General features: G+C 53.1%; 1 protein-coding gene across 2 annotated transcripts; it reads left to right on the top strand.

Annotated features, from left to right (window-relative positions):
• Positions 1 to 7,049: 7,049 nt before the first annotated feature.
• On the top strand, positions 7,050 to 15,063 carry C8H20orf85 (chromosome 8 C20orf85 homolog). Of its 2 annotated transcripts, none has more exons than XM_044262283.1 (4): positions 7,050 to 7,161; positions 9,039 to 9,120; positions 10,502 to 10,603; positions 14,651 to 15,063. In XM_044262283.1, exons 1-4 carry the CDS (start codon positions 7,094 to 7,096, stop codon positions 14,810 to 14,812), a joined length of 414 nt encoding a protein of 137 aa, XP_044118218.1. In that variant the 5' UTR covers positions 7,050 to 7,093; the 3' UTR covers positions 14,813 to 15,063. The 2 variants fall into 2 exon arrangements, with proteins under 2 accessions (XP_044118218.1, XP_044118220.1); XM_044262285.1 differs by having other exon boundaries at positions 7,109 to 7,173.
• Positions 15,064 to 21,238: the final 6,175 nt, after the last annotated feature.

Genomic DNA, 21,238 nt, shown 5'->3' with positions numbered 1-21,238 from the left:
GAGTCCCCAAGATTTCATTTAAAATCCATCTGATATGAAGTCATCTGAAAGTGACAGTAGCAGCCTCCAAGAGCGTCTCCCCGGACGCCGACGCGAGGGCGCTGAAGATGAAGCCACAAAGTCAATTCGCCTCTTGGACCAAACAGGCGGATCCCAGCAGGTCCTGTCTCCACGTCCGCCAGAGGGAGAGGCCTCTGCCTGACCCAGAGGTGGGGACCGTGTTTCTTAGCCCCCCCGCGGGGCCGTGTCCTGTCCCCGGTGAGGCGTCTAGCCGCGGGATGGCTAGAACAGCCTTCCTTCCGTCAGACAAGCGTCTGCGGGGAGCCCGCACGCGAATGGCACCGACCGCTGGCTGGGGCTGGCTGGGTCCGGAGCATGGAAAGCTCTTGGCCCCCAGACCACCCACACCTGGGACCCCGCACGCAGTCGGTCCTTCACAGATAGCGACAGATACCCACTCGAGCCTGCTTCCCTTGTAGCCAGTCACGGTCTCACGGGATTGTTCGGACTGGGACAGGAGACGTGCCGTACTGTGGCCAATTTTCCATCTCAGAGGCTTACCCGGACATCCCGGTGGTTCTTCCCTTGCTGCTTGCCTCTCTGGTAACTGAGTGCACCTGGGCTTTCTAGCTCTAAAGCTGTATGGCCATGGACCAGTGCCTTGACTTCTGATTCCACATCTGCCTCTGCAGACTAAGAATGTTCATCCCTCCCACATCGTGGGGCTGCTGGGAGGCTGAGAGTCGGCCGTGCTTGGGAAGTGCTTACCACAGTAAATGCTGAACAACACCTGGCTACCAGTACGCGCCTCGCATCAGGAGCCCAGCAGAGAGAGCGAAACTCCCGAAGGGAACAGCCACAGAGCAGCTCTGGGTGCTGAGTCATGGGGAGTCCTGAGGGTGTCCCCCGAGCTCCAAGGTTAACGTTCTGTCTCCCAGCCGGGGAGGGGGACTAGGGGTGTACCTGACCCACGGGGTGTCCCTTGGACCTAACACAGACCCCGGCACGCAGCAAGGGCTTGCTGCACCAGACCCAGCCGCTGGGGCCACCGGGGGTGGGGGAGGTGCAGTTAAGCAATGGAAGACAGAGACGCCGGATGTTAGGGTACTCAGTTAGTGAGCCACGACTTTCCCCAGAGCTGGAGAGTTCGGTGAGTTTCCAGAGTGAAACTGTCTGAAATGCGTTTTGTGGTAAGTGGTAGAAACCCATCACAAACACAATTGAAGTGGGCTTTAATTGGTTTAAGTAACTGGGAAACCGGGGAGCAGAGCTGGCCCCAGGGAGCGACAGACAATCAAACCTTCACTAGATTTTCCCTCTCTCTCTCTGTCCCCTACCTTCCCCTCTCCTCCCTCTCCACTCTCCGCACTCAGGCCTCACACTTCCCTGCGGCATTTAGACTTCTTCCGATCCATACAGCCCCGTAAGCCGTGAGCCGCATGAGTACGGACGGGAAGAGAGGGGATCGGCCACAGACGGCTCTAAGCTTTCCAGAACCCAGCCCAGGGACAAAAAGAGACTTTTGTCATCCCAGCCTGGTATCTGTCCATGAACTCCCAGGGAAAGACTCCGACTGGCCCCGCTTCAGGCACACGTCCTCCTGTCGGGCCGGGAGAGTAACACCTCTGATCCCCAAGTAACACCTCTGATCCCCAAGTAACACCTCTGATCCCCAAGCCAGGCTGGAGGACAGCATAATTCGAGGTGATCCCAGAATCACTCCAAGCATGGAAGGGGACAGTCTGCAAAAGATTTCAGGACTCAGCCTTCCTCCTCTCTCTCGGGCGGTCTCCGCCCTCAGCCAACCCTGAAAAGCAGCAAGGAGAGCATCAGAGAACATTGTCTGGGGGACCGTGGGGATCCAGGGGGTCCGACACCAGGCCCAAGGCCACAAATGCACTAAGCACCTCCCACCGAACTTGGAATAAAGTCTAAATTCCCCACGCCCACCTGCAAGGCCTGTTGGAGGGCCGAGCCCCCACCGGTGTCCTGCGCTATTTCCAAGGATGGCCTCCCCACGTCGCTTGTGCCCCTGCTCAAATGCCACCTTCCCAAGCAATCCTACCGAGAAAACTCCCTCGCCCCACATCACGCCTTATGTGTTTAACACGCATCCCCATTGGAAAGTCTCCCGGTTTATTTGCTTACCAACCTGGAAGGTTCCTGAGGCTGGAACCAGAACCATCTTGCCCCCGATGGATCCCCAGGGCCTGCTGGCCAGAGCCCAGCACAGAGAAGAGACTCAGCAACTGTGTTGGTTAATGAATGAGTGAATGAATGACCGCTCAAAGCTGTAGCCTGCCTTAGGCATCAGGCAGTGGAGGACAGGGGAAGTCTGCCAAGTGCCCCAGGTAAGAAAACAGATGACTGCGTTAATCTGACGGAACAGAGTATTGAAGACATCACCTGCCGCCCCTTCCCACCCAGTGCTCTAGTTTTCCTTCAAAACCTTCCTTCCAGCCGTCTATTAGCAGAGCCCGGGGCAGCGGGTCCTCCCCGGACAGCAAAGCCCTCTCCACATTGCAAGACCAGCAGGATGAAATTTCTGTGGGCGAGCAGGTCACAGGTGACGACCCCACGTGAGCTGAGTCGGTACCTGGGACGTAAAGTCACCAGTGAGACACCTGAGTTCTCAAGCAAACGATGGCTAAGCAGACTCTCCACCGCAGGGGCTTGGTGGAAAATCCCCGGCCACGCTCACTCTGGACTCCGGCAGCCGCCCGAGGAGGACTCTTGGGCAATCTACCACCTTAACTTGCAAAACCATGCGCGTTAGCCACACCTGGGAATCACAGCTGGTTCTTTCCCCTGGCATTCAAACAGGGCTTGGGCTTCTCTCACAGCCTAGGAGTTGGCACAAGAGAAGCTGGAAAGGAAGGGGCAGGACAGAGGAAAAGAAGGAAACAAAATGTACCCTCAGCCTGGGGGCGGGGAATGGGGGGAACCCCGTAATCAGGCCCAACGGTGAACCAGCCCGTGGGGAGCTGGGGGCGGTGGGCAGCCTCCAGCTTTGTTCTTCCTCAGTAAAGCCCCGTGGAATGATGTAAATTGTGTCTTTAGGTGTGTGGGGTGTAGACGATCTATAAGATAGGAGAAGAGCGCTTTGGCTGTGACCAGAGCTAACATAATGGGGGTGTAAAGACTAAAACTTTTGAGTTCCTTAAACTCCGTGAAGCCATCAAATACCTTCCCAGCAAAATGGCACTTGCCTCTCCTTGTGGTGCAGCGGGGGTGACCATCACCCGTGCTGCGAGAGAGGCACACCAGCGGGCGGGGACCCTGGCTGCACAAAACATTCGTTGGTTAAAAAAAAAAAAAATCATGCAATAAAAAAGAAAACTGTTTAAGCTTAAAAACTAAAAAGAAGCAGTTGGCTCCAGCTGTTGGGATGTTTTATGAAGCAACAGCAAGATGAAAAAAAAATAAAAAATAAACTATCCCAGAATGCTGAGAGAGGGCCAAAAATATTAATATGCAGGAACATGGCAAACCTTCTGCAAGATGTCAATATTTCCTTTGTCCCCCACGTACAGTCAGCAAGTATGGCAGTCCCTTTCCTCTCTCCACTCTTCCCGTGGGACCTCTATGCCAGATAACACTTTTTCCAGAAGAATAATACTAGGTAGAGAAATGGTGTCTGTCAGAGGTCCGTGAATGTCTTATTTCAAATATCATAGGGAGGGAGGCTTCCAGCCCCAGAACCGGGAGAGGAGTTATTATCTATAAAACAAGTTAAAGCCCAGCTACCAGAAATAAAAAATATATTGGATCTCCTATATGCAAATGTACGCATTTGCTGAATAGGGTATGCGTACCAGCGAAGAAATTCACTGAGGAAAGGATGGTCAGATATGATACAGGATGCCCAGTGAAATTTCATTTCAGATAAGCAACACACAATTTGTTGGTCGAAGTATGGTCCGGTGTAAGTGTGCTTGGTGAAAATCAAATCTCACTGGGCCTCTGGTGCTTGCAGACCCGGGAAAACCTACGGACGCGGTGCGCCCTGCTGATGGAAGACTGATCGACCACACCCTGGCAGGATAGCGAGCCCAGAGCTCTGGCTGAAGGGGGTCCCGGGCCCTTCGCTCAGAAGGCTTCTACAGGAGGCCCCGGGGCTAGTGGCCGCTCCAGGCCTCCCACGATCTGGGCCTTCCGTCAGCTTTGGCCTCCTGCCAGCAGTTTCAGGGGGAGGCACAGCAGGGCCTGACTTCCTCACAAGACGTGCCCAAAAGGGATATGGCCTGGTCAGGCCTCGCCTCTGCTTTATTTATTTTTTTTAAGATTTTATTTATTTATTTGACAGAGAGAGATCACAGTAGACGGAGAGGCAGGCAGAGAGAGAGAGAGAGTGAGGGAAGCAGGTCCCCTGTTGAGCAGAGAGCCCGATGCAGGACTCGATCCCAGGACCCTGAGATCATGACCTGAGCCGAAGGCAGCAGCTTAACCCACTGAGCCACCCAGGCACCCCAGGCCTCGCCTCTGAGAAGCCAGAGCTGGGTTCCTGCCTGGCTCTCATTTGCTGCTTGGATTGGACCTATGGCCAAGCTCAGCTGCTGAAAATCATCCAGAGAGAGAAGGGCATCGTGATGGGTCCAAAGAGAGCAGAGGACACCCCATCCTCCTGCAGGCCCTGTCCCCGGGGAGGAAGAGCTGCCCCCCAAGCCCAGAGTTCATGCTCAGACAGGGGGGTCGAAGATTGCTTCAAATCCTTTCCCTCCTGACTATTGAAGCCAATATTCCTTCCACAAATGGCCGCAAAGGAATCCCTCCTCCACGAAACTAGAGAATGCTGGGGAGCACCCCGCCAGGGCTGGGTGAAGGCTGGCATCATGACAGTTCCGAGGCCTCAGGACGGCCCAAGGAGCTACCCCCGCTGAGTGCTCTCTTGCCTCTCCAGAGAGAAGGAATCCTGTCCTCCGGGCCAGGCCAGCAGCCATCCACAGCCTCGTCTTCAAAACTGACATCCCCAAGAAGTGAGCCCCAGTTCTGCTCAAAGCCCCGTTTCCATCTCCCCACGCTGCCCCCCAAACCCTCTGTGTCTCGGGCTGAGACAACCGCTGACCAGCTCCTCAAGCCACACGCCCCATGTCTGGTGAGTGCCCACAGCTCTGGCACCCCACGGAGCCCTTTACGTTTGCTCCCCCCACCCCTCCCCAGCCTCCTAAGATCCCTACAAGTTCATCTGACAGATGAGGACAAGGGCTCAGAGATGTTAGCCAACTTGCCCGAGGTCACCCATTTGGGACACAGCAGGGACAAGTCTTGAGGCCACATCCAGTCCCAAAGCCTATGTTTTCAACCTCAAGAAGCTCCCCATCTCCCCTCCTGACCCCACCCCCCAGGAGTCCCCTGTAGGTATCTCTGAGGGGAGTTCGCAGGACTGGCAACTCACTCATCCCTCCATGCCTTTCCCCTTGGGCCTCCTTCCTGCTGTCACCTCGGCGGCGCGCATCTCTCCCTGACCTGAGTGTGTATGTGCCTTTGTCCACGCGCTTCCTAGTCTGTCTTCCCTCCAGAGACATTGGCCCCTCCCCCAGGGCAGGGACAATGACTTAGCAGGGTCTCGTCCCCTCCGAGATCCCCAGGTACATCAGAGGCGCTCAGCAAACATTTGGAATGAATGAATTCTCAGTGCCCAGCACAGAGACAGTGGGTAAATGAATTTATTCTGAATTAACTATTTTAACAGAATCATCTTGGAAGCTTCCCACGGAGGGAAGCGGACTTTGACAGTCCTGCATGAGGAACCCTCCTATCCCCGGCCGCCCGCTATTCACATCTCTTTCCAGGTCACTGACCGCCTGTTGAAAGGATGGCAGCCTCACGGAAAAGGCCAGAAAGAAAACCCCAGGCCCACCTGGACATGTGTCCACCTTGTGCCAAACCGGCCGCCCGCCAGCTTGCTTTGGCCATGGGCATAGCATGTTCTGCATTCACGAATCGACGCATCCACTCTCCTCCCAGGCCCTCCCTGTCCCCTCACGATTTTGGCTGAGTGGGCAAAAAGGATCACCCCAATTTGGGGCCTCTACCTGGCACCCCCAACAACCAAGAAAAGCATCACATGCCTTGAGTGTGGGGAGCATTGTTATATGAAAATATACCGTCCAAACAGCCCCATAAAGGCACAAATCTGTTGACGAGAGAGCAAGGAGGTCAGGGAGAGGGCGGTTGTGAGACCGGCCAGGGAGAATCACGGACATCTGTGCCCTCTCCTAGTGGGTAATTCTCAGGGAGCGAACCCACAGGTCGGCAGAAGCAAGCCGCCTCTGGTCGCTCAGTCCCAGGAGGCTCTGGGCACGAGCAGATCTCACGCTAGCCCCCTGCCCCGTGCTCTCTGTCCACTCACTGACATTAGACCCATTTTCCAGTTCTAGACCTGTGACAATGTGCAGTGGTGGAAGCCTTTGGGTCAATAAGTCAGTCAACAAACGATTGAGCACTCCAATTTTGAGGGGTTGGTGTTGATGGGCAGGAAGGGGAGTGTGGCTGTGCGCTGGGCGGGCTCTCTTATCTGAGTGTCACCGGGGGATTGTTCTAAAGAGTGAATGCCGACAGACGTGCATGCATTCTCCTGAAGCCACGGACAGGGGTACTCAGAACAGCACCGCAGTCGCCAAAAACTGGGGCCCTGAACAGTCTGCGACAGGATGGAGTCCTCCTCGGGAGTGGAACCGAACGGTGATCATTTCCTTATCTAGGCGGGGGTCGCAGGCTATGTTCCTGGGACAGAATGCATGAAGCTTGGTACCCTTCAGATCGGTACACTTGTCCGTGTGCATATGTGCCTCCCATGTAGGCCTAAATTTTAAAGGGACCAGGGTGTTAGGTGTTGAGGTTTTCCCAGGGCTTCCCGCGCAGAAGGGGGGCTTCTGCCCCCAGAGCTAGCCAGGTGGGCAGGGAGGAGGGCGAGGGCCTCAGAGGTGCAGAGGCTGGCAACAGGCACAAGGACGCGGCCCCGCCCCGCGCCAGGTGCAGCGGCAGCCTCCGCCTCCGCGTCCCGCGTTGCTGGGCAACCGGTCTCCCTGGCGACGAGAGACGCTGAGCCCCGGCCTGGTGCGTGCTGCTGGCGCCCCGAGCCCCAGCCCCCATGGCGCAGAAACCTCTCAGCACCGCTGCGGCCGAGCGCATGAACCTCGTGGCCCAGGACGAGATCTGGTAAATGCCCAGGTGGGCTGGGCCGTTCCCACCTCAAGGGCACATACCTGGCGGCCTCAGTTTCCCCTCCGAGTCCTGGAGGTGGTCGAGCTTCGGGCGCAGAGGACAGTGCGCTGGAGGTGGTCGGGGCAATGTTAGGGACGTGAGCGCAACCAGAAAGCCTTTCCCCTCTTCTCTCAGGCGCACAGCTAAAGATGAAAGATAACTACATCTGGCTTTACAACCATCTGCAAAGCTCTGCTTGTTGAGAGCCGACTAAAATGTTATTTTTAAGATTTACCGAATTTTTTTATAAAAAGGAAAACAAAATCTTAATATTTGTTCAATTTGAATGAGAGATAAATAAGCCTTTTACATTCTCTTGATTCTCCTGCTTTTTAAACTGGTAAGAAATTTTAACTTAAAAAATCCTTTTTCTAAAAGACTTATATTGAGCAGACATTTGTAATGGATGTTTTCATTTGACATTCTATTGAATTGCTAAATATACCATTTCTTTGTTAACCAATATGGGAGGTTACTAATTTGGATGCAAGTAAGTAAAGTTTAGTAGCAGTAAAGCAGAGCTGCTTACTTCTTAAACTTGAGTTCTCTTATTTGCCATCTATCTGATTTTTACCATTTCCTTGTAAAACCTGTGTTAACCTCTTCATATTTTTCTTTAAACTGGCTTTGTTTCACTCAAATTTATTTTTATAGGAAACTTTGTGTCACACTTGTCAACGGAAAGCCAATCTCATTTGGCATAAAATATACAACTATTAATCTTTTTAATCTTTGTCTTTATCCAATTACCTCCTACTTGGATATGTACAAAATCACCATAGCAGGTATGTTCTGTCAGTGTAAAATGCCCCTTCCTCCCTCTCCACCAGATGAACTCCTATGCATCCTTCAAGACCCAAATAAGATGGCCCATCCCCTGTGAAGAGAGTTGGTTCAGCCTTCAGACCATTTTTCGGTCCAATGTCCAAAGTGGCTATTGAGTCCTTAAAATGTGACTGGTCCAAATTGGAATGAACTGCAAATGTGAAATATATACCAGATTTCAAAGATTTCACACCCCCAAAAAGTAATAGTAAAAATGAATTTCATCTATTTACCTTCACTTTTTTTTTTTTTTTGAAGTGTGGCTGCTAGAAAGTTGTTAATTATGTACACGGCTCGTGTTTGCGCTCACATTACATCTCCATTAGACTAGACTCTGGTTTAGACGCTCAGTGCCCAGGGCAAAAAGCTCGTTGAGGGACCTCCAAAACTTTGAGACACTGGGAATGGGGGTGGGGGGCAGATACTGATTTCCAAAATGGGAAAAGAAACTTGACGATCAACGAGTGAATGCCAAATTAGACGTTTGCAAAATGCAACACACCAGCTCTCAACTAGCAGGTAATTATATAAAAATAATATTGAATGTGGAGCAAAAGCAGCGCCAGGATTAGGGCGGGACAAGTGGGGCGCCCTAGTGGGTAATATCTAAGGAGGACTCGTTCTCAAGGTCATGCAAGTGCCTGCTCTGCACTTGCAGGACCCTGGGAGGGTGCACCCCCTTAAATTTTGCACCCCAGAAATCTCACTCACCCCGCCTCACTCACTTCACCAAAATGAGGAGTCTTGTCCCTAGATGGCCCCTCACGCAGACCCGGCCCCCAGTCCCACTTTCTCCCCAGTGTGCCTCCCAACCAGGACCTTCTTTTGACACCTGTCTCCCTCAAGGGGCTCTTGCTCCCTCTGGCACCCAACTCCCTTCCTGGTGCAGACTCATCGTTCAATCAATGGGCATTAAAAATATGTAAAATATTCCCCAGGGGACTGTAGGGTTTGCTACTTTGACCTTTTTCAAATACCGTCCAGCACTTGGGAACTTTGTTTTTCAGGAAATACCGCCTGAAGTCTGAAACTGAAGCACGACAAAACTGGGCCCAGAATTGGGGATTTTTAACAACCCCTCTCAAGGAGGTAAATATAAATTTGATACGCCCAGAGGTTATTGAATTGATTATTTCAAGGAATAAATGATAAGGAGGCATAGACTTCCCAGGAATAAAGTTAGTGTTGCTTACGAAGACCGCTAACCGAAACCTACAGGCTCCGTCCTTTCCCTAATTTACTGAGCACCTACTACGTGCCAGGCGTCCTCCAGGTACTTCCTCGGAACCAGCTCATTTAATCTGCACAGCGACCCTGGCACAGAGAAGGGGGCTGTTTATGCTCGTTTTGTAGATTGGGAAATTGAGCTCAGAGAGTCGCGAAGTCCTATAACTCACAAAGGGAGACCCCAAAAGGAGAAGCCGGTCTGTCTGCCTCGGGCTGCCCCATCTGTAAGAGGGAAGAGAGTCCCTCAGCTGCCTCCCTGGAAGTCCAGATGGGATGAGAAGTAGAAGCCAGGTGGCTGTGTGAGAGATTACTGGGAAGATGTTCTTGGTATTTTCCTAAGCCAGCTGGGTAACTAGAGCAGGAAGAAGACCAGGTGAAATGAATAGGGAGCCGTAGGGTCCAGCCCCACGCAGGGGGAGCCCCCATCAGCCCAGCGGGGTTCCCATTGTTCACAAGAGTCCAGAAATCCCCACGTTGACATGAAATCTGAGTCTAGAACAGTGGCTCCGTTGTATAAAACACCATGCAGATAGCAAATGCCCGTATGGGCTTCAGTGGGACGGTGGCCACCAGACTCCAACCTTTCCAACCAGCTCCAGGACGTGACACCCAGAAGGCACATTTCCCTGGAGGGACGCAGAACCACATAGGACTTGCATAATTCAAAACGTTCCCAATTCAAGGCGGCATAACCCCACTTGTAATTCAACCCCATCCCCCCACCTTTGAAATTATGCCATTCTTAATGAGGTTTTTTTTAATACTTACAGAGTTATACAACTTGAAATGTTATGCATAAAATGAGTCCTTATTAATATAAAATACATAAAAAGAGTCTATATTAATATTCCTTATATGTAATTAAATTGGGATTTCAAAGAGTTCGAAATTGCTTTAAAAATTAAAAGGGGGGTGGGGTGGGAGCTCTCCTCTAATATTTTAAAGATTGGCCCTAAAACCTTGTTGGCAATTATTTATTTGAGTCTGTAACCTGTGAAATTTTCTCCAATTATGACTCAGGAGCATAAATTAGCAGGTTGCCAAAGGTGGTAGAGGACACAGCAGTGGGCGGCTGTATCGGTCCCCGCTCGGCCCCTTTCTTACTGTGGGGTTGCACCAAGCTACTGAACGTTTCTCAGCGTGGCTTAGGTCACCTGCAAAGTGCCGCGTTCTGGGGGGTGATGCAGAGAAGGGTCCCACTAACCTCAGTCTGACGCGGTCCATCTCTGGGGTTATGTTGCAGCTGCTCGAGGGTGAAGAAGAACCCCCCACCCCAAAGCCCAAAATCGAGCTTCCGGAGCGGTTCCGCATCCGGCCCGTGACCCCGGTGGAGAAATACATCAAGGTTCGCAAAGTCATTTTGAATCCTTGTTTTCCTAAGTAAGAAATAAGGGTGTTTGCTCCAGGGGCACAAAGCCAACCGCCGAAGGTAAGAACAGAGTGGCAGCCGGCAGGGGGGAGGCCCGTTTCCACAGCCTTTCCGAGCCCTTCGGCGGGGAGCCCATCGGGTTACGGGTCTCAACACAGGCAGGAGTCCCGGCGTTCAGCTCTGCAGAAGTGGAAAGAAGTCAGGAGAATGACGGGGTCGGGCCAGTTGTTCAGCAGATATTAACAGGGGCTGGGCTCTGGGCTCAGACTGTTGGGACCCAAATCCTGCTTGGTGGCTCACCTTCCCTGTGGTCTTGCACGTGACTCAATGGCTCCATGTCCCCTTTTCCCATGTACAGTGGGGGTTCACAAAAGCACCTACTTCAGCAAGTGGTATCAGGGTTCTGTGGGATAATGCCTATGAAGGATCTGGGACCGTCTCTGGCACTTTTAGGAGCGCTAGGGACGGCTGGCTGTTAGCAGGTGCCAGGGACTCGGTGGGGTCAACAGTGGCAAACAAGAAGACAAGACGCCAGCCCACAAGTCTGGGTTGGGGGCGGGGAGGGGGGAGGAGAGGCCACCATGAAACACGAAATGCATCAAAATTGGGGTTTTCTTTTAAGATCTCACTTATTTATTTTAGAGAGAGCACGTGCACAAGAAAGAGAGCATGAGTGGGGGAGGCAGAGGGAGAGGGAGAAGCAGACTCCCTGCTGAGCAGGGGGCCAGACATGGGGCTCAATCCCAGGACCCCAGGATCAGGATTCTGAACTGAAGGCAGATGCTTCACCGACTGAGCCACCCAGGACCCCCCCCCCCAACAACAATATTGTCATTTGCTAGGTTAGATGCCATGGAGGTGAGAGACAGGTGAGGTTTTGGAGATGAACAGGGGAAGGGCTGGTGCCCATGGAGCTGAGAACTGAAGGATGATAAGGATCCAGCCCTGGAAAGGCTTTCCAGCCAAAGAGAAGAGCACATACAAAGACCCTGAGGCAGAACAAAGCTTGGTATATTTCAGGGGCAGCAAGGGATGCCATGAGGCTGGAGCTCAGTGAGCCGGGGGTGGGTCAGAGTGGGAAGGGAAGGGAGGTGGATAGAGACGAGGGCAGGGCCAAATCCCACTGGACCTTGGGGCTAGAGGAAGGAGTTGAGCCTAGTCTGCAATGGGAAATCAGTGCTGCGACATGGTGAGGACTGCCTTTCTGAAAGATCCCTGTGATTGCCAAGTGAGCGACCGGCAATCCCATAGGGGAGAAGACTTGATGGTCTCCCCACCTTTGACCAGTCAGCCATAGACATGGGTCAGATGCCTCTAGAAATTGCTGAGCTGGGTACATCCCCAGGCCTGCCTCCATGGGCCCGTGATTTTGGTCCTGGATTCTGCCCTCTGACAGGCTACAGACAAAGCAGTTCTGTGTCTTGATGGGAAGAAAGGATGAAAACTCACACCAAAGGTGGCCAGGGTTGGGAGGAGGTAGGCTCTGCGAATTTTCTTTTCTTGATGCATTCGGGGTCTGACAGAGTGACTGGCAAACGTGAGTGCTCTGTGGAGAGTGCTTAGTGCTGAGTGCTCAGTGGAGAGTGCTTGGTGGAGTGTTTGGTGGAGAGTGCTCGGCGGTGATTGCTCGGTGGAGACCATTCTCGGTGGAGAGTGCTCGGTGTTGAGTGCTCAGTGGAGAGTGCTCGGCAGTGAGTGCTCGGCGGAGAGTGCTCGGTGGAGACCATGCTCGGTGGAGAGTGCTCGGTGGAGAGTGCTCGGTGGAGAGTGCTCGGTGGAGACCATGCTCGGTGGAGAGTGCTCGGTGGAGACCATGCTCGGTGGAGAGTGCTCGGTGGAGACCATGCTCGGTGGAGAGTGCTCGGTGGAGACCATGCTCGGTGGAGAGTGCTCGGTGGAGAGTGCTCAGTGGAGACCATGCTCGGTGGAGAGATCTCGGTGGAGAGATCTCGGTGGAGAGTGCTCGGCGGTGAGTGCTCGGCGGAGAGTGCTTGGTGGAGACCATGCTCAGTGGAGAGTGCTCAGCGGACAGTGCTCAGCGGTGAGTGCTCGGCGGACAGTGCTCAGCGGTGAGTGCTCAGCGGACAGTGCTCGGCGGTGAGTGGTCGGTGGAGAGTTCCCGGCAGGTGCACGTCTGACGGCTGAATGAACAACTATGCTCCACTGAGATATGCTGAGAATGTCTTCCCCTTGACTATCCAGCAGTACAGATTCGCTGATATTTTAGAAAAACAACAAAATAATAAATTAAAATAATATATGCCTGACCGTGGTTAGCATCTTAGGGAGCTCCATCTGGATGTCTCACGATGCCTCTGTCTAACGCCCACAAAAATGCTGGCTCTCGTTACCGGGTCGTGGTTGCTCACCGTACTAAGTACTTTATGTGGTCATCTTGTCTTCACCACAACCCTAGAAGTAGATGTAATCACCGCCAAACCCCCTTTGTCCCAGGAAAACTGAAGCAGAGGGCCTCGGGGACAAGGATCTTGGTCCAGGTACTGAATGTCCTTCCTTGCTGAAGAAACGGCCCCCTTCTTCCTCCTCCCATCCCTTCTTTGGGTGGCTAGAGCCTTTAAAATCCATCTGTTTCAACAGGTGTCCTCTACCCCAAAAGGCATGTTCTGAAAAGCCCTGTCCCCGGACTCTCGGTTTCCCACGCCCCCTTCCTGAGACCGGATAGGCACAGGCCAGCGTGTTGTGTGGCTTTTTCGCCTTCTTTCCCTTGCTGCACTAATTATACCATATTTTGTGTATTTTCTGCACCTTCTTTCTCTTAGCAGTTTCTGTTCAACACGTCCCGTCTCAGAACACACTGACCTGCCCCGCGTCTTAGACTCAGATACGACGAGGCTGTCTTAGCACTAGTGCCGGGAGTTCCATCGCAGGTCGAAGGATGTTTGCATTTTCATTTTTGGTAGATAATTGCTCTAGTTGCCCTTCACCGACAACGAACCAGCCTGGTCTCCCACAAGGCCCTGGTCAGCAGCGTGTTTTCATCTCTGCTAACCCGGTCCATGAAAGCGGGCATCCCGGGGCGGTTTTCCCCCGCATCTCCCTTACGGGCTGGAGGCAGACTTGGAAGCGAGTCTGTGTCCCAAGGGCCCGTCTGGACAGGCGGGGAACGCCGGCCCCTCCCGCATTTGTTGGTGACCTTCCCTGAATGTGGCCTCTCGGGAAATTAATGTTAGCGGTTCATCGAGAACATATGTTTGGGGGCTTTGTGTGCCAGTGGCCAGGACGCCCCCCACCGCCGCCGCCTCGCACACAGACCCCTTGTGCTGAGGTTGCACTCATGATCCCAGGCGTCCGAAACCGCTCCCTCTCGGTTCTCCTGTTCGAACAAATATCCCCCCGGTGTCTTCATTCAGATTGCCCTGTGAGAGCAGAACGGAGAACATCGTTCCGAACGGAAGGAGAGAAGCAGCCTGAACATTTGCCCTCATTTTCCAAGTATTTCAAGTCTGTCCAAGGAATTGACAAATGCAACTGTGTTTCATCTCAGGCAGAACCTCGTTTCCCTTTGGTTTTTAATTAAATCCCGTTGCTTTTCATCCCGTGGTCCCTACAGTTTGGGGGGCACGTGGGTATGCGCGTCCGTGTACCATGAAGCCTTCAGAGCCAAACCGGCGGAGTCCGAAGCATCAGGATCCCATCAGACGACATTGCTCTGGGTTTTATAGAGGGCGGTGTGAACTGTAGTGTTCGATGTTTCTACACCTCACTTTTTCCCCCCTTTCTACTCTTCTGTCAAATGAAAATTATTTCACTGGAGGTCGTGAATGGACGTGTTAAGCGTGACCAGATAAAGAAACACATTTGGCGTCCGTGACTTTTGCGGGGAGAAGGGAGTCTCGGAATCCAGCTCATTGGAGTGTGCTTGCCCTGGGCGCCGCTTCCTTCGGGATATTTTCTTTCCTGTCTTTTCCCCATCAGGCCTCCCACGCCGATCCTGAGGCCTCGTGGTCAACCCTCATGTCACTGTGGCCCCAGGTGGCTAAACCCCCTGCCTTTCCATTCCAGGTCCTTCCATCCCCCCCAGTCCCGAAGACGACCCAGGGCTTCATCGGCTGGAGATCCGGGGTGCCGGGCCTGAACAAGTGTCTAGAGCATGATTATGAGATCAGAAGCTGCAAGGGGGCGTATGCCAGAGAGCTAGGCTGGCCAAAACAAGGCATCCACTGAGTCCAGACAGTCAGCGGGCCCTGGGCAAGAGTGGGTTGACCACCAGGCACCCAGTGTCCACACCCAGGAAAAGGGGCGCCCCCCTGGGGGTCCCTCTGCAGATGGAGTTCCCCTCCTCACTTGCTCAGTGGATGTTGCAAAGAACAGGAAATAACCCTTCAACCCTCCCTTCCAGAACATTCTCGTCACGCACTCATTCTTGGCTTATATAACGAATAGGGCAAAATAAATGCTCTGCTTTTTTTTATATGCTTTGGGAATTCTAAGTATGGTTTTTCAAAAGAACAACGTGATGTAATTTTAAAAACAAAATGTTGTCTAGGTCTTTTACTGCTTTTGATCCTATACCTCTCACCCCCTGTTTGTAATGAGATTGTTGTTGGGGTCTCTGCACCCAGGTGGTCCTGGACCTGCTTTTCAGGAGGAACAGAGCGTTCGGTTGATGCCTCGATCCTCCTTTCCCTGGATATTTGCAGGAAGCCAACAGCTTTAAAGGCAGAAATGAGCCCAAGGTTTGCCACTGAGTATAGATTTCCTGGAAAGGTTGGGTCTCCCAGGCTCCGTTAAAACCTACCCACGCCCCCTTACCTGTCCTGGCCACATTGTCACAGCACAGATGGCCGCCGAGCTGGCCAGCCAGGCTGTCTTCCTTCCGCTGTAGACATTAACCTTGAGGCTTTGATCCAGGTGCTACAAATGAGGGACGGACACAGGGGTGGAAAAGGAGGCATCCATTGGTGAGAGGGCCAGGAGGAAAAGCCCGCATGGCTACAGGCCCCCCTACCCCAGACCCCAAGGAGCAAGAAAGGAAAGCATTTGGTAGAAGTTTCTGGAAGCCGGTTTGTGTAGGTTTCTGAGTAGCAGAGCTCGATGCCTTCTTCAGAGCTGGAGTGGGCACAGGGTGGGTTCCTCCCTCTGTACTTGACTGGGCCCAGGGGCACTTCTGTGGGGTGCAGTCCGCCCACACAACCCATCCACACCAGACTTCTCCTGTTGACCTTCCTAACCCGGTGTGGACGGACGTGCTTTACCAATCCAAGAATCCCTCATCTAGAACCTTCCCCCGACCTTGAGCACTGGCCTTTCTAGCAGGCTTCTAGATGGATTCCGTGACATTGAGGGCACCAGATAGCAGGGGGACAGAAGTCCTGCTGAACCTGGGTTATCCCTTGCTAGGGGGCTCAGAGCCTCTAAGTCCTAGAAGGCCCGGGCCGAAGAGCCTCTCGTGTTCAGAGACGTTGTTCTCAGTAAATCTCCGGGATGTGATCGCAGTGAGCAGCCTTCTTGCTCCACAGTGCTGGCTGCAGACCCCTTCTAAGCCAGCTCCTCGGATACTAAGAACAGAGCCACCACAGCAAGACTTACCCCCAGCCACCTAGTTGGCTCTCTGTCCCCCCACAGTCCTCCCTCAACCCAGGTTTCCCCCTGGGAAAGCCAGAAGGCAAGAGAAGCAGCCCCTTCAAGGAAGCCTTGTTATCCCCTCGGAGCGGGGCGCCCACACCAAGCCCCTGCCACGGGGGGCCCCCAGAGCCCCCCCAGAAGTCCCACAGTCACATGGCTCACATCCCGCCTGCCATCCCAGACCACACATTTGAAGGAGAAATGTCAGAGCTCTTTAAGGGTTGAGAAAAAGAGAAGCAAGCTGTTACAGGTGCAGCTGTGCCCCCCCCACGCCCCCTTAAAAATATGTCAAAATCCTAACCTCTTGAACCTGTGAATGTGACCCATGATAGAAAACAGCATCGTTGTGGATGTAAATAGTTGAACGGAGAGCAGCTATCCTGGAGGAGGGTAGGCCCTTAATCCGGTAGGGTGGGCGTCCTCGTAGCAAGAGGAGAAGGACGTGTGAAGGACAGACAGGCAGGGGAGGAGGCCGCAGGGTGACGGGGCAGAAACCGGAGCAACGTGTCGACAAACCAAGGAAGGCCAAGGGTTGCCGGCAAACCATGAGAAGCCGGGAAGAGACAAGGAAGGGCTCTATCCTGCAGGTGTCAGAGGGGGCACAGTCCTGCTGACCGTGACTGTGGACCTTCAGCCTCTTCTGTTCCTCTAGGGCCCCCCGGGGGTGGGGGAGGGGTCCTTCAGGGCGCAGGCCAGGAGATGAGAACAGTTCGGGGCACAGGGTGCCACCCCCTCTCCTGCCCAGAAAACACCCTCCTCCAAGCCCGTGTCTCTCACTGGTCTTGACCCAGGCCTGTCTCCGTGAGAACAGATCACGTGGCCCGTGCAACTCCCAAGATGTTTCCAATCACCCTGGTGTAGACTAAACACAGGATGCGTGGCCAAGCCCGTCCCTTTGCAGACCTAATGTTTTGGCATCTTGGTGATCCCTGCAAGCGAGGTCTCTGCTCTTGAAGAAACCCAGGGGGATTATTGGGATCAGATGCCACCACTGGCTGAGCAGAGCAGCCGGGAAGGACGATGGTGCGGCGCCGATCATCCGAGCCCACCAGGATCGCGGCTCTGTCTAACCGCCAGGCGTGGGGCAGCAGATACCTGCGGGCTGGGATGGGCTGCCGGGGGCAGGTGCTGCTCTTTGTTCTAATTCTAATTCCTCCTCATAAAACGAATCTGAGGGCCATCTTCCATTGCATGCACGCCTGTAACGGTTTGGCAGCAAAAAAGACGGGCTCCCTTGACCTGTCTGGACTCCTGCAGGCATCCTGACCAAGCCAGGACAGGGATTCAACATGCCTGGCTCGACTCCTCTGAAACTTGCTGGTGTGACTTTAATTCTGATTTTACCTGACCGGTCTATGTGGACCGGCAGCCTGACTTTAGCGAGACGGGTCAGTGGATGCTGTCGACACAGATGCCCTGGGCGGGGCTGAGCAGGCCACCCCGCCAAGAGGACAAGCCTCCAGAAAGGCCACAAGCCAGGGCTGTCAAGGTTTTTGAGGCTGTCGTGCCTCTCACGTCCGCTGGGTACTTTTGGAGGTGATGAGTACTTCCAGAGTCCTGCCCCGTCTGCTCAGCTCCAGTTTCTGGAGAGAAGAAACATCTGAGAGATCAGCCCTCATGCACGGTGGCTGGGAACGCACACTGATCCAGCCGCTGTGGAAAACAGTGAGGAGGTGCCTCAAAAATTTCAAAACAGAACTGCCATATGACCCAGCAAGCCTGCGTCTGGCTCTGTAGACCAAGGAAACAAAATCTCCATCTCGAAGAGCTATCTGCTCCCCCCCCCCGTCGATTGTAGCATTAATTATGAGAGCCAAGATACGGAAATATGCTAAGTGGCCATCAAGAGATGAACAGATAAAGAAGATGTGAGGTGTGTTCGCATATGCCACCCGCGACAGGGTGGATGGACCTTGAGGGCATCACGCTAAGTGATGGAGGGAGACAGAGAAAGACGAACACTAGCATCTGCCTTCTCTGGACTCCAAAGGAACCACACACGCTGAAACCGAGAACAGATGGGTGGTGGTCCGGGAGAGAAGGGGTGAAGGGGGTCAAACGTATAAACTTCCCGTTATAAAATAAATACATTACAGGGATGGCAGGTACAGCACGGGGGCGATAAGTTCTAAAAATTTCTTTTGGAAGAGCGGAAGAGACTCCAAGTCTGAAGGCGCACATATCCTTTGGACAATGAGAACACAAAGACATTGACATTTCTAGGAAACTCTTTGGTGCTTTTTGCTACTCCTTAATTTAAATGTAGCTTTACTGCAGGTTTGTGGACACGCGTTCAATCCCCTTAAATGACCCGTACTTAACTTGTGTCCAAGTACAAATTCTTCTTCACCCTTTTCACGTGTCAATACGCAGGTTTTATGAACTAACCAACAGCTTGAAAACCTCAGTTGGTGGGTTTTTCTCTGCCTCTAATAATTTATCTACCAAGTAACCACACGTGTGTTTTATTTTAAAAGTGAAAAGGAGGCCACATTTCAGTGGACATCAGACCCCACTGCCCCGACCCTCCTCACGCCCACCGGGCCCCCCTGGCCTCTGTCTGCCTGAAGCCGCCGGGGCTGCCCCTGGGGCTCATCACACGGGGCTGCCCCTGGGGCTCATCGCATAGCCCAGACGTCCAGTCAACAGCCCCAGCTGAGAACCTAAGTGGACGACACTCCGCGATTCAATTACCCTGGACGGTTTCAAACTTGACATTTAATCTATGGAAATCAACCTCTTTGTGGGTGCCCAAATGGGTTCATAAATGTCACCACACACTGTAAAATACCACAACATTTCCAAGGTCGAGGCGAGCCTGGTGAACTTATGTCCACAACGCTGGAATCCATCAGCCATGAACGTCCAGATGGCCCCAGTCTAACTGAACGCGTCTGCAACGATGCAAAGCATAATTGGGTTGGGGCCTCCAAATGGGTTCTGTCACAAGCGTCTCCCCGTCCAAGACAAATTGGAAACTCCAGCGTTTGAGTTTCAAGAGAAGTGCATGATGGAATGAAACAGGACTACGAGAAAGCTCGGCTCCTCTCACTGCACGTTCAAGTACCCCGAGCATCTGGGTCCCAGTGGGCACAAGGGGTCCAGTGTCCAAAGCCTGGGACCACGCCTCTTCAAGAATTCAGGACTTCATGGATTTCAGAGAGCGCACATACTCCCTGGCAAGGCCTGGGGCAGCCACACAAAATTAAATCCATTAATATTTTGTAGCCACACTTACGAACATTCACATGGAGGAGCTCCCGTGTGGCTCAGGCGGTTGAGCGTCCAACTCTTGGTTTTCGGCTCCGGTCGTGCTCTCGGGGTCCTGGCATGGAGCCCCGCGTCGGGCTCCACGCTCATCGAGGGAGTCTGCTTGTCCCTCTCCCTCGGCTCCTCTCCATGCTCTATCTCTAAAGTACATAAATAAATAAAAATTAAAATTAAAAAAAGGATATTCACGTGGAATCAAGACCCTAAGGAGCGCTTTCTCAGTTAGGGTCCAGCTTTTGCCAGCAAATCAGCTTTGCTATCAAACTGCCACGAACGTTTCTTGTTGGGGGAGTGTTTTGGAGTTCGGGATGGATAAGAGAGTTTGGACTTAAAAGGCTGTCCACACTCCCCAGGTTAGGTCAGAAGGGCTGTGACTTCCATCTGTCACAGCATTCTCCTCCCATCCCCCAACTTTCTCCCCCGCACCGCCCCCCACCCCCGCCTCCTTCTTGGACAACGCAGGGGCCACGGCCCCGTGGGGTCATGTTCCCTGGAGGTGCCCACATGACACGCGGCTGAGGGACACCACCGTCCAGCAGCTCGTGAGCACCCGAGCAAGGCTCTCCGCCAACAGCCCCAGGAGCCCAAACCCCGCCAGCATCACTAATCCTTCCCACGAAGCCTTCAGATGGCGACATCGTGACCCAGATGACCCGACTGAGCTGCACCCGGATTCCTGACCCACAGAAGCTGTGACAGCACGAATGACATTTTAAGCCACCAAATTTGTGAAACTGTCACACAGTAATAGATAACAAATACAGGCTATTTCTAAATAACAGCACCCCCACACACACACCAATTCCCATTATGTTCAGGAGAGCCCAAGGAATCCTCACAGACTCTGAAGAACTCCAAAATTCCGGAACATTCCCCTGAACCACACGGACTTCCCCACGGGGAGCAGAGCCCTTCTGTAGAGAATCTCCCTCAGGAAGCCCTTCCTTAAAATCGCAGGAGCTGGCTCAGAATTCCAAATGACACCTGTCATTTTAAGTCAGGGGGACAAAGCCAGAAAAATAATTCACAATCCCTCTAACCTCAAGTTGCCGTGTGAAGACTGTCCTTCGCAGTCCACAAGGGCTAGATATATCGTCTCTTGGGTCAGCGGAAAGGTGAGGACACAGGGCCGTGGACTGGGTGAAGAGCGGGGTTCAAATCCAGACCCTCCCCTTTCAGACCATGTGGCTTTGGGCAAGTGGTCAGTCTCCCAGAACCCCGCTTCTTAGGCTGGGAAATGAGCGCACACAACTCCCTCCCGTGGGGTGCTGTGAGCATCAGCACGGAGGAGGATAGGAAGGGTCTGGCACAAAGCTGTATTCCTGCAGGAGACAGTAGTTCCATCCCTCGAAGCAAAGGGCTAGATTCTTTAGAAATGGGCCAAAGAAAAAATGCGATGCTGGCAAGAAGACGTCTGTTAAGATGTCTCCGACTGGCCAAGGGATGCAGCCAAGGGTGGCTGGGGCCAAGCCACTGCTGTCATCGTTGTGAACTACACCGCTCCCACCTCCACAGAGTTCGGCTGTCCTCGGGTGTTATAATTCAGAGCCTCACGTTCATTCACCATGTACCACATGTAAGAGCTGGTTGTTGCTAGGGCTCCAGGGGAATCCGGGTGCTCCTTCCAAAATCCTCAAATAAATGAAGCTCCCCCAACACCCCCATGAAAAAATACATTTTAATATCTTTCTGGGCCATTCATTCCAACTTTAAAAGGGAGCACCAGAATCAATGTGGCTTTTACACTTGCTACGT

Source organism: Neovison vison, chromosome 8 (genome assembly GCF_020171115.1).
Source record: "Neovison vison isolate M4711 chromosome 8, ASM_NN_V1, whole genome shotgun sequence".
Classification (NCBI taxonomy): domain Eukaryota; kingdom Metazoa; phylum Chordata; class Mammalia; order Carnivora; family Mustelidae; genus Neogale; species Neogale vison.
This window is presented reverse-complemented; position numbering and strand designations above follow the sequence as displayed.

Bases quoted from the DNA above. Each gene is read 5' to 3' on its own strand.
- C8H20orf85 (XM_044262283.1), top strand. From the start codon at position 7,094: ATGGCGCAGAAACCTCTCAGCACCGCTGCGGCCGAGCGCATGAACCTC. The intron at 7,162-9,038 runs GTAAATGCCCAG...TTTGTTTTTCAG, and splicing joins GTGGCCCAGGACGAGATCTG to GAAATACCGCCTGAAGTCTG. The intron at 9,121-10,501 runs GTAAATATAAAT...GTTATGTTGCAG, and splicing joins TAACAACCCCTCTCAAGGAG to CTGCTCGAGGGTGAAGAAGA.